Source organism: Neovison vison, chromosome 10 (assembly GCF_020171115.1).
Source record: "Neovison vison isolate M4711 chromosome 10, ASM_NN_V1, whole genome shotgun sequence".
NCBI lineage: Eukaryota > Metazoa > Chordata > Mammalia > Carnivora > Mustelidae > Neogale > Neogale vison.
This window is the reverse complement of record NC_058100.1, coordinates 57,807,698-57,819,766: the sequence shown is the minus strand read 5'-3', so window position 1 is coordinate 57,819,766 and position 12,069 is coordinate 57,807,698. Positions and strand designations below refer to the sequence as shown.

General features: G+C 52.7%; 1 protein-coding gene across 1 annotated transcript in view; it reads left to right on the top strand.

Annotated features, from left to right (window-relative positions):
- TNN (tenascin N) overlaps positions 1-11,781 on the top strand; it is a 59,066-nt gene extending 47,285 nt beyond the window's left edge. The window contains exons 18-21 of the mRNA XM_044267363.1: positions 2,261-2,357; positions 3,223-3,390; positions 8,460-8,623; positions 10,892-11,781. Coding sequence (XP_044123298.1) covers positions 2,261-2,357; positions 3,223-3,390; positions 8,460-8,623; positions 10,892-11,032 — 570 coding nt within the window. The 3' untranslated portion in view covers positions 11,033-11,781. The remainder of the gene's footprint in view (positions 1-2,260; positions 2,358-3,222; positions 3,391-8,459; positions 8,624-10,891) is intronic.
- The last annotated feature ends 288 nt before the right edge of the window (positions 11,782-12,069 follow it).

Below are 12,069 nucleotides of genomic sequence, written 5' to 3'. Positions count from 1 at the left end.
TTATAACAATGTGGCTAATCGCCGTCCTGAACGTTCTCGTCTGGAAAATGGCATCATAGGGCCCTCGCCCCGCAGCCAGCATGGAACACGCTGCTCTGTAACGGCGGTTACTGGAGCGGATGAGCCAAGGAAGAAATGAAGGCAGCCCAGAGGGGAACAAGCATCTCTGGAATGAAGGACAAAGGGGAGAGAAACCACAATGTTAGTGCAGCCTGGAAAGATTTGCGCGATCATTCCCTCAGTTCTGCTCAGCAGCTCAGGAGCTTTGGAGAACATTTCTACCCTTACCATCTCCTTGAGTTCTCCTTGCACCTCTGAGACGGATGCTCCCTGCCCACTTCTAACCCTGTTTGTCCCACAGCTGACCGAGGCGCAGTAACAGGGGTGACCGGCTCACCAGCCGCTGGCCGGGCGGTGGCCCTGGTCTGCTTTAGAGCCCCAGGCTCTCCCTGCCCACTGTAGAGAGATGCCCTAGTCCGGTGCTTCTTGGGCCAACAGAGGTGGGCTGGGGCTTCGAAAGGAGTTACCGGTGAGCTCCACGCGGAGCTGTCAGCATTGCTGTAGGCCCCCTGTTCTCTCCTCCCTCCCTGTGTCTCCCAGAAAAAAGGAAAAACAGAAAGAACGCACAAATATCGGGAAGTTTACTGTACCAAGTTTGAGGTTCCGTGTTTTATTTCAAGGCACCTGCGGTGAAGCGTGGTGGAAAGGAGGGAGACGGGGCTTCGTGCTGGGGCTTCTGCGTTTGAACGGGTACGAAGGGAAGTGGGTGGAGGCAAAGACGCCATCCAGGCTCCCAGAATCCCAGAGTCGCTTCTGTGATTGGTGAGGAGGGTGTTGAGCGTGGCTTTCAAGGTTACGGGACCACGACCATTACTACCCATTCCAGTAGTGCGCACAGGTGTGACTAGCTCGTAGGCACTCTTCGGGCTTGCTTAATATAAAAGAATCTAGTTTACCCTGACAGGCACTGCCTTCCTTCCCCCGAGCAAGGAGTTTGGAAAAGCAAGCCGCACATACTTTCAAGAAATAGCGGGACCCAAGTCCGTGTCTGTGCTCTCACTGCCCGGTCACTCCTCAGGCCATTCCACGTTCGCTTCTGCCCTCGTTTCTCTCCAATGCAGCCTTTGTTAGAGTCACTCCTGACTTCTGGGTCCCTGAATTCTATGGACATGTTCCTTAGTTCTCGTGTTCCTTGGCGCTGACCTGCCTTTGACACCATCAGCCGTACCTTTCTCCTGGTGGTCTTTGTGGTCCCACGTTCTCCTGGTTGTCCTTCGGCACGCCCGGGCCCTCCCCCGCTCCTTCATGAGCGCATCCTTCCTCCTGCGCCCGCTGCGTAGTGCAGGCCCCTGAGTCTTGATTCTGGGCCATTTTCTCTTTTTAGTTCCCGCTTTTCTTCCCAGGTGGTTGCATCCTCTCCAGCGGTTTCGCCTTCCTCTCTGTGTCCCCGGGGCTTTCTGTGTTCACTAGGCTAGCGTGGGCTGTGAGGTAGTTAACACGCCAGCACCAAATCCCAGTGATTGAGGACCGGAGAAGTTTCTTCTCGTGCGTGCAAAGCCTTCTGTGGGTTTGGCAGTCACTTGTCGGCGGTGACTCAGGGATTCAGGCTGATTTCCTCCTCCTGGCTCTGCCCTGTGGACACGTGACCTTCCCGGAGGCCCCGAGGCACAGGCAGTGGAAGACGGGGCACGGAGAGAGAGCACCCCCTCCCCGCCCTTCTGTGCTCCCACTAAAGCCCTTTGGCTAGAACGAGTCACGTGGCTCCCACTTGACTGGCCAGGGACCTGAAAGAGAAGCACTTCCCGCTTGTGTTCCTGGGGACAGGACACTGAGATGGGGGAATACTGAGCAGCGTCTCAGACACACCTACACCTTTGCAAGTCTGGCCCAGATCTCTCTTCAGAACCCTAGCCCTTAGCTCAGCTGCTCCTGTGGCATCTTCGGTGGCCAGGGGACCTCAGGAGTGCCTCGCACTTCCCTCGTCCCAGGTGAGTGCACACTGGCAGCCCCGACTTCTCTCAGAACCCCTGTCTTAGCCAAGAGCCAAGTGAACGGCCACCCAGCGCCACAAGCCCGAAGCACAGGAAAGGATCCCTTGCCCTCTCTTTCTGTCCCACTTTCAGTCGCCATGTTGGTCCGTCTGACCTTCCCTCTGCTCTGTCTAACCTCAGGGCAGCCCCCAGTCCAAGCTGCTGTCCTCGTTCACTCAGCCATGGCTGTTCACGTGTGTCGGAGTGACAGGCCCGTCTTCCCTTGGCAGGTCTTCCAGAGGCGCAACACGGGGCAGCTGGATTTCTTCAAGCGCTGGCGGACCTACGTGGAAGGCTTTGGGGACCCCATGAAGGAGTTCTGGCTTGGTATCATCTCGGGGATTCTGGGAGGGCTGTGGGGGAGGGGTTGTTTCCCCCTTAAAGGCTGTGCGGGCAGCTCTAGAAGGCCCCCCACGTTCAGGAAGACGTCCCAGGGACAGGGACAGGACACTCGAGGAGTCTGCCCACCAGGGTGTCGATCGGGCCATGTTGCTGGGAAGGCTGTCTTGTGCTGGGCTCGTGACGGGGTGGGCGCATCCCAGGGGGTCTTCACGCTGTGTGTCAGCAACTCAGGACCCTCCCCTGGGCCTTCTCAGAAAAGTTGGCCCACTGGGATTCGGGGCTGTTCCTAGAGGGTCATGGCTGGAGTCCCTGTGGCTCTTCAGGCCTGCCAGTCAGTGTGGGGATGGCGTTCTCCCTTCTCCTCCGGCTCGAACGTGCAGCAGATACTCATGGGGAGTGAAACAGCCACAAACATCCACAGGGAAAGGAAGAATTAAAGAAATCATAATCTGGAGACTCTGTGTCTGAGAGGGTAGGTCATGGTCATGGTCAGCTCGGCCAGGAATTCCTTCAGAGACCTCAGGGTGGTGGCTGACGTCCTCGTCCACGTGGCGAGATGCGGGGACGAGAGGGGGAAGCGCTTCTGCTTTAGAGACAAGGAGTCGGAGGCAGGTTTCCCACCCGGTTGCCCCCCACGGCTCCTTTCCAGAGGACACGCTTTCCCCACTCATAAACACAGCTGTGCCGAAGAGAGAACAGGGGGAGAAAACAGGCCTCCCCAGCAGAGACAGAGTGAGCAGAGGAGGGAAAGGCCACGGTGACTCTCCGTGCCGGCAGTCACAGAGGCTCGCAGCCGCGTGCCTGCACACACCGGCTGATCGGTTACTGGGACCCCCTCCTTTGCTTTCAGGACTCGACAAGCTACACAATCTCACCACTGGCACCCCGACTCGCTACGAGGTGAGAGTGGACCTCCAGACGGCCAACGAGTCCGCCTACGCCGTGTACGATGCCTTCCAGGTGGCCTCCAGCAAGGAGCGGTACCGGCTCTCCGTTGGGAAATACAGAGGCACCGCAGGTGGGAGCGCCCCTCTCCCCCCACCCCGGGCTGGGGTCCCTGGCTCCCAGTGCGTCTCCCGATCGGACTGCCGCGTGCCACGGTTTAGGGAGTGGTGGGGGGAGAGGGGATGAACCCTGCAGAGGTTTGTCTCACCTCGGGCTGGTGGCATGTCTGTCCAGTTGTGAAGGAAGAGAACAAAATCAAGCAATGTGACCGAGACCCTGGGGTGATATCATTGAATATTCCGCTTCAGAGGGACGGGGTGGTTACTGTTTTAATATCTTATCTTCCGTCTGGATTTATAGTTTTTAAATGCTAACAAGTAAGTCCGCTGTTTGAGCCTGCATGGTTTTGACGCGGGGTTGATTACGTAGGGATGCGGTATCAGCCGGATCCGCGGACTCTATGGGCTGTGGTCTCTCCTTTGAGACTGTCCTGAAAGCAGCTAAGTCACAACAGAAAAGAACTTCTGCGAAGAGCCACGAAAGTGGTGAGGAGAACAAGGGCTACAGGGTGTGAGAAGAGGGGGGCCTTGAGTCTAGAGGAAGTTCCTGAAGGAAGTTCCCCACCGGGCAGTGGTCTGGGGCTGGGTCTGAAAGGTGGGACTTAAATGGGAAACAAGGAAGGGGTCCCCAGGCCTGGGGGCGTCCATGGTGAGCAAGGACCGAGCAGAGTCCAGGCAAACGGGGTGTGCTCGTGAAGTCAGGCCACTCTAGAAGCCCCTAGTGGTGGAGGACTGTGAACAGATGCCTCTTAGTGTCTGGGGCCACGAACCAAAGTGGCCAACTGCTAAGGCAGTTTCTTGTAGGTCTTATAATTTAATTGTTTTTTAAAAAATTACGTGGATTCTGCACTTCCTCTTGTTTCCCGGTGCTTAGCACGGAACCCGGGGCAGAGCAGGTGAGCTTGAAGCGGGATGTTGCTAGCCAGAGCTCTCCATGCGGTCCTACAGATGCTTTGTATCAGGAAGGAGAGTCCCTGAGACCCAGGTATCTTGCCTTGGGGTCAGTGAAGGCGTGAGCTTGGTGACATGGGGACAAGAGACGGCACCCTATCCCGCATCTCTCCCCGAAGCCCAATGACTTCCCTCCCTGCTGGCTGGGAACCCTCTGGGGCTACCTGTTCTCCTCTCTTCTCTCATGTGCACATACCTGTTCTGAGGCTTGTCTTAAAATACCCAGGAAACGAACTGATGCTAATGGGAAAATGAGTGAAAAGGAGTCAATATATTCGCGAATTAATGGAATTCTCCTTCCAGGGACTCTATTTGCATTTTAACTGTGATTACGGGATCATTCCCATTCTGAGATTGTTCAGGCCCACAGTGCTGGTCAGTGGTGGATGTGTTTTCCACAGAAAGCCTCGGGAGACTTTCAGATCACATGGCATTTAGCCAGCGACCTGGTCTCCCCGATGTGCCACCGTTCCTACTTGGAAACTCTGAGATTGCATGGTGGGCTTCGTGGTATTTTAGCTTTCCTTATATATGCTGATTGGTCCCCAGGAGGGTTTTGAAATTTAGGAAGCTTCTGGCGGCTCATGTCCTAAACGATGAGGTCCGGTTTAGAGGAGGTGGCGTTCAAAGAGAAAGTGAACGGTTTGATGTCTCTCTGCACGTGCCAGCTCCCCCGATTAGAGTCCTGCTTAGAATCGGGGGTTCATGCCTGGGGATTAAACACACCTAGAAGGATCGCCATCACTCCCGCTGTCCTGCTGGGCCCTCAGCTTCGGCTTTCACTGAAGTCCCCATCAGAGAGCCCCTGATTCCTCCACGAGGAAACTCCAGCAAGACAGTGCTGGCTAAATTTCGTTTCTGGTTCTGAATCTTGGAGTGGGGCAGGGAGGACATCCAATGAGCGCTACCTTTAGGATGCTAGTCATCTCCTGAGAAATTATCATGAAAACATGTTTTGGAGTGGTGCAGGGTGACTGCTAAGGGCTAGCCCACCTTTTGCAGCTGGTCTCACGTCCCACCTCCAGGAGACTCAGTGATGCTCACCCAGGGATGCGTCCCCAGCCTGGGAGCACTTGGATGCGAGACTGAAGAACTCCGCTGGCGTTTGCTGGGCTGGGGCCAGGGATGCCAGAGGTCCACTGTGAAGAACAGCTCTATGCAAAAGTACCTTCCTCGCTTTGAAATGGATTTTTGCACACTGGTGCTTAAAAGGAAGGGGAAAACTTGTTAGGTCTGTGGACAAGAAGGGAAAGCCAAAAAGCCAAAAATGGCACACGTCGTTCTTTATTGGCCCTTTTTTGGTTCCAGGGTTGAGAGTCCAGACACATGGTCCTGCGGGACGCCACGGGGATATGCCGTGGATGGCTTCCTTGGGTCTGAGGTGGCCCAGCTGCCTTGGCCTTCCTTCCTGCCTCAGGAGGTGATGGTGGAGCTATGTTAGATGAGATGGGAGATGACCAACTCAGTGGCTCCAGCCTGGGCTTTTTTGAGGCTGCCGCCAACCCCTCCAACCCACCACCCAAGGAGAGCCAGCTGCCCACCCCAAGTGGGTAGCACAAGTTAGGGGTGCTTATTTCCCATCCGGTGTTCTCTCTGAAAACCCTAAGAGACGGGAGAGGGTCTGATCACCACTGGCTTTTCTCTTCTGTCTTACTTAGGGAGATAAGCTTAATAAATCAGAACACGGTGTTGGCTGGGGGGCCTGACAGCCAGAGAAAAGTGATTTTTTGATTCATGGGTACAGTCGCTGTCTGTGCTCCGAATGTCAGCAGGCTTTCAGTTTCGGGAAGCGAGAAAATCCGTCTGTGGAATAAACTGCCACACTTAGCCAGAAATCTGCTTCACTTTTCATGATCCCAGCGCCCAAGGTCAGAGAACCACAAACAAATCGTTAAGAAATAGCCTTTGCACAGACTCTTCGAAAACAGCTCTAGGAACACGAGATGCAAGTTAGGTAAGCTGTGCTCATTAAAAGTGTCACCAAGGGAGCCATCGCGTGTTATTTTAAGCTGTAGTTAACTGTCTGCCAGAAAGCTGAAGGGGAGAGGAGATGCGAGCGAGAGGGGGAGCGACAACATGCCTTTCCTCAACTGGAGGAAACGAATGGGGGCAGAGCCCTTCAGCTGACTTGGCAGGAGGGGCCTCTGCGGCCCTGTCCCTGCTCCCCCAGCCCTTTTTGCTGGGTAAGGGGTGGCAGGACCCACTCTTTGAGCTGCCAAGCCACAGGGACAATCTGGGACCTTCTCTTTTCCTGGTGTGTTGTTCACTCTTCCCAGAGATCTGCCCCTTGCCAGCCCCAGCGACGTCCTTGAGAGCAGGCCCCCTTGTCTGTGTTCCCAGAGCCTCGCATGGTGCTGAGTCCTGGTGGGGATGGGAGAGGGTGTGTGTGGGGGGTGTCCCTGAATAAATGAAGTTGCAGACTACACACAATCTGCAGGTCTCTGACGTCACCTTGCACTCCAGGGGCTTATGAAAACACGGACTGCAGATGGGCTCCACCTTCCTGCTTTCAGCTTCTGTAGATCTGGGGTGGGCCTGAGAATGTGCATTTCTCGCCAGTTCCGGGGTGGTGGCTGCTGCGGGCTGGCTCTTGTTAGCATAACTACAGGTCCCTGCAGAAAGGAGGAAGCTGCCAAACTAAGAGCCCTGGGCTTGGAATCTGAGGCCTGAGGTTTGAGTCCTGACCTCCCCCCACAGCTGTTTGTGGACTGTGGGGCCTTGCCAAGTCCCCAGAACTTTGAGTCCATTTCCTCCTGGGACTAAGGGCTGCTGCCCCACCTCGTAGGCTACCCTGAGGGAGTCAGAGGAGGGTACTTAGGTGAAGAGGGTCTGTGGCTCAGAGACCTGATGAAAACCGAGTGTTACTGTAGGAACACCACTCGATTTAGCTTGGGATTGATACAGGCCCTTATTGCCTCTTACGAGCTGAATTAAAAAGCAGACTGAGGGCACCTGGGTGGCTCAGTGGGTTAAGCCGCTGCCTTCGGCTCAGGTCATGATCTCGCGCCCTGGGGTTGAGTCCCGCATCGGGCTCTCTGCTCAGCAGGGAGCCTGCTTCCTCCTCTCCTCTCTCTCTCTCTGCCTGCCTCTCTGCCTACTTGTGCTCTCTCTCTGTTAAATAAATAAATAAAATCTTAAAAAAAAAAAAAAGCAGACTGATAGGAAGATGACAAGGATGGTGGGGAAATAGTAGAGATACAAGTCAGATGATGTGAGCGAATTTCCAGAGAGATGTCATGAAGCTCGAAACCGAGCCTATGCACCAGGAAGCCTCAGGAACTCAGGTGTGTGTCCGAGGCGTGCATGTGCGAGGAGCTGGTGTGCAAGCAGCGGGTGTGCGAGGATTGTTGAGGAGGCTGGTGCTTCCTCGGGTGTGGGGTCCAGCTGGCCTCTGAGGAATGGTTAGGATGTGGACCGAGGAGAGCAGAGGGATGCTGGGGGCAGAAGCATGGGGGCAGATCCGTGGACTGCTCAAGGGGCCCGTGCCCGTGGGGACAGCGGGCTCCAAGACTGGAAAGCTACAGCCGAATTCCAGGCCTGCAGAGCCCGCGGGGGAAGGAGCAGCTCCCTCTAGGTGGTGAGAAAGGGGACATTAAGTCTGAGGGTCTGAAAGTGGGTGTGTGTGCTTCAGGGAAGGCTGGGGAGGCTGTTGTGTTGAGATAAATGCAACCCGAGGAGCACAGGCTGGGGTGAGGGCATCTGTGAGTGATCTGCTGGAGGAAGGCCTTGACAAAGGGGTTTGTCCGATGTGGTTGGGGGTTCAAGTTTTGGTGCCTGGGAGGCTGGTTGAGCAACGACACGGAAGACAGGCGAGGGTTACCTTGCGGAAGGGGTATCAGGTGCTGTGAGGAGAGCCGATGGGTTTGGTTTTGGATGTTTGGTTACTTCACATGACTGCGGGGCCTCCAAGTGGGAATGCTTTTCAGGCTCTTGGAGAGACAGGCCAGTTAGGAGAATCTGTTTGTATCATGTTCTCCTCTTGGCTGTTTTGAGAGAGGAGTGATTCCCTGTGACGTACTGGCTGGATCCCTGGCATTATCGTGCCCAAAGATTGTCCTGCTGAGTCCAGAACACAATCATCATCTCAGTGGCCAAACTTCGATGTTCACCTCTCATCTGTCCTCTCCCATAGGGGATGCTCTGACTTACCACAATGGATGGAAGTTTACAACTTTCGACAGAGACAATGATATCGCCCTCAGCAACTGTGCCCTGACCCATCATGGTGGCTGGTGGTACAAGAACTGCCACTTGGCCAACCCCAATGGCAGATACGGGGAGACCAAGCACAGTGAGGTAAGTGACAGAAGAACTTTTTTGTCCCATGTTCTTGATCAAAGCTTTCTGTTCCCAGGGACACTCTCCAGGCTGGTTTGATCCTCTCCTTCTGATGCCTCCACTCAGGACAGGAGGGCTTCTTCTCTAGGCTTCATGGCCTTGAGGTCAAGGCCTTCCCTGCCCATCTACAGAAGCTCTTCCCCCACCCCATCGCATTCCCACCGGGGCTGCACGCTTACTTAGTGTAGGTGGGTGGGAACTCAGGCTGTCTGCTGCTGGACAAAGACAGATAACGTGGATTATGCACGTCTCTATGTACTGGTTCACACATGAACACTGTTTTAGTAACAAAATACTGTGAGCTGGGTGACTTGAACAACATACATTTATTTCTCAGAGTTTTGGAGGCTAGGAAGTCCAAGATTACGTTATCAGTAGATTCAGTTCCTGGGAAAACTCTCTGTCTTAAGGATGGCGGCCTTTTCACTGTGTCTTCATATAGTGGAGAGAGAGCTCTGGTCTTTCTTCCTTTTCTTATAAAGGTACTGAGCCCAGGGCACCTTCGTGGCTCAGTTGGTTGGGCATCTGACTCTTGGTTTCAGCATGGGTCATATCTCAGGGTTGTGAGATTGAGCCCCGTGTGCACTCAGCATGGAATCTGCTTGATGTTCTCTCCCCACCCCCGTGCTCTTTCTCCTGTTCATTCTCTCTCTCAGTAAATACATAAATAAAATCTTAAAAAAAAAAGGGCACTAATCCCATCTTGGGGTACCCACCCTCCTGAGTTCATCTAACTCAACATAACTAACTCAACTCATCTAACTTCAACATATGCATTGGGCATTGGGGCATTGGGGGCGGGACACAAGCATTCCGTTCATAACAGACATTTTGTAATTCTTTCTAGTTGTTCTCCCAATGAAACCAGAGCTATTTTTCTCAAATCCTTTGATCACCAGGAAAACAAAGTCTTTTCCACTTTTGAGTAGACCCACCTCTGGATCTACTTCCTCCAAAGCCACTCAGAGTCTACTGAGAGTGTTATGCTAAACTCCATCTGAGCCTTCTCCACGGCTTCTCTCCCCTTCCTTGCTCTGAAACGTTCCTACCATTGATTTCTCAGACCTCTATGAGCTGTGGGCATCCTCTTGACTCCTTGCCAGCTGTGGGACAACTCCTGGCTGCTCCCACACAGCTCCTTGAAAATGGCATCCTTTTTCCCCGCTCATCATGAATCCATTCCCTCCCCGAGCTCCTCCCCAGCTTGGGTTTCTGATTTCCCACCCTGGGTCCTTTCTAGCTTTCAGGAAGCCAGCTCTCCCCAGAACTCACCTTGTGACTGGTATTACCGTAAATATTAGCGCATTTCAAGTCTGGGTACAGTTTGATTACTTTGGCCCCAACCAGGCTGCAGAGACTCCCAATCCTTGTGCGATTCTTCAAAGGGAAGAAGAGATTTTCCCCCAGGGAGCCCAGGAGGGTGGGCCCATGAATCATAGTGGCAGCATGTGGGCTGACCCAGGGAAGCCTGTGATCAGAGATCAAATATTGGAAATGAGCAGCCAGCATGCCCTAAACCATCCCCGCATTTGCTAATAAAAGACATTCATCTGGTTAATGTGCTTTTCACAGTCTGCAAGGCATTTAAGCTTCTTGTTTATTATTTACCTCACAAATTAAAATACATAAAATTGGTCACTTGGGCTCTTTATTGGCCAGGTTGCAAGGTTATTAAGTGAATTAAATATTATTGCGCTCACCAGTCAAAAGACATAAAATGGAATTTAGTTTCCAGCAGGCTATTTGTTACCCCAGAGCTAGTATCTAAACAGTCTAAATTGAAAATTATTTTACACGATTGACCAATTAATATGTTTATTTTTGCCTTTAATTTTTTGGAAGGAAAAGTGCGAGGCAAAGATAATGGGCGTGTTGTTGTCCAGGTTGACCATGTATTGGCTTTGCTGCTGCCGTGGTCTCCCCCATTGCCCTGGGCTCACACCCCATCCTTCCAACTACTGGGGTGGGCTGGGGTTGGGGCGGGGTTGGGCCTTCCAAGTCATCAGTCTGTTAGACCTCAGCTGCCCAGCAGAGGGCGCATATCTCTAGTTTCAGCCCTACTTCCACAAGGACCCCAGTGACAGCTTGTCTCACTTTTTCTCTCCCCTAAGCAGGGAGGGAGGGTTTTCCCGGGAAAGAGGCATTCCTTCCAGCATAACCCACCCCTCCTTCCTCCCAAGTTGCCTCTTCTTGATGCTGCCTTTTTTTTTTTTTTTTTTTTTGTAGGGGGTAAACTGGGAGCCATGGAAAGGACATGAATTTTCCATTCCTTATGTTGAGTTGAAAATCCGCCCTCATGGCTACAGTGGGGAGCAAGTCCTGGGCAGAAAGAAGCGGACACTAGGAGAAAATTCGAGAACGTTCTGATGGCCCATGGGAGCCGTCATCGCACGAGGCAAGACCAGCCTGGGATTGGGGCTGTGTAGGCTTGGGGCAGGGTGGGTAGAAGTGACTGGTTCATGGACGTTCGGGGGATTCTCCTGGACTCTGGTTTCTCAGATGGCTGGATAACCTTCAGGACAAAGCACGTGACCAAGCTTCAGACCATACAGGTCACTTCCCTGTCACCTGCATTTTTGCCTTTCTGTACTGGGGCCCTGAAAGTCAACCAGTGGTAACATATGAGAAAGACAACAACAGACTGCAAGGTTTTTCAGTCTATCTTCAGGAACAAATATATGGGATTAGTGGGGAAAAGGAAAAAAAGAATCAACTTGCACTTCACCAATTGGAAATCTCTGGAAATTGGTATATATATATATGTAAAGCTCTGCTACTAGAAACCTTTTTCTTGGAAAGAAGCACCAAGGAGGGGTTATTTTTGATGGCCAAGGGGCTAAAGTGGCCTGATGCTTGTTACCTCCCATTGTCACTGGGTTTTGAGAAAAAAGCTGTAAATCTTTCCCCATTTAAAAGATATTAGGAGGAAGAAAAAAGGGACCACAAGGACCAACATGGATTCCTATCTAGCTAAGTTGTGACCAGCGTCCAGCATGCTGGAAACCAAGCTTCTGTGTTACTGTTCTTCTCGAAGGCCTCCTTCCCACCTATTTGCATAATCACTTGCATAGATCTGCATATGTTGTGAATAAATTCTCACTCATTTCAACTTTAAATAATTGGACTCTTTTGATGATTGATTCCTCCCAAAGACTCTTCTGTGACTCCCTTTCATGTCCTCCGGTCCTCAGCCTCCCCTCCTTTCCCTGGCCCCCCACATGGTCAGACCCTTAGGTTTTCTGCAGCTTCACTGAGACAGAGGCGTACTGTTTGAACGGGCACTTGGCCAATTGGATCCTTTGGGCTTATTTTCCTGTGACTCTGGAAGGTTCTTCTGTAGCGAAGTCCATGATCATTATTAAAGTAACTTAAATTCCTATTCAAGAAAGAAGGAATAATAAACC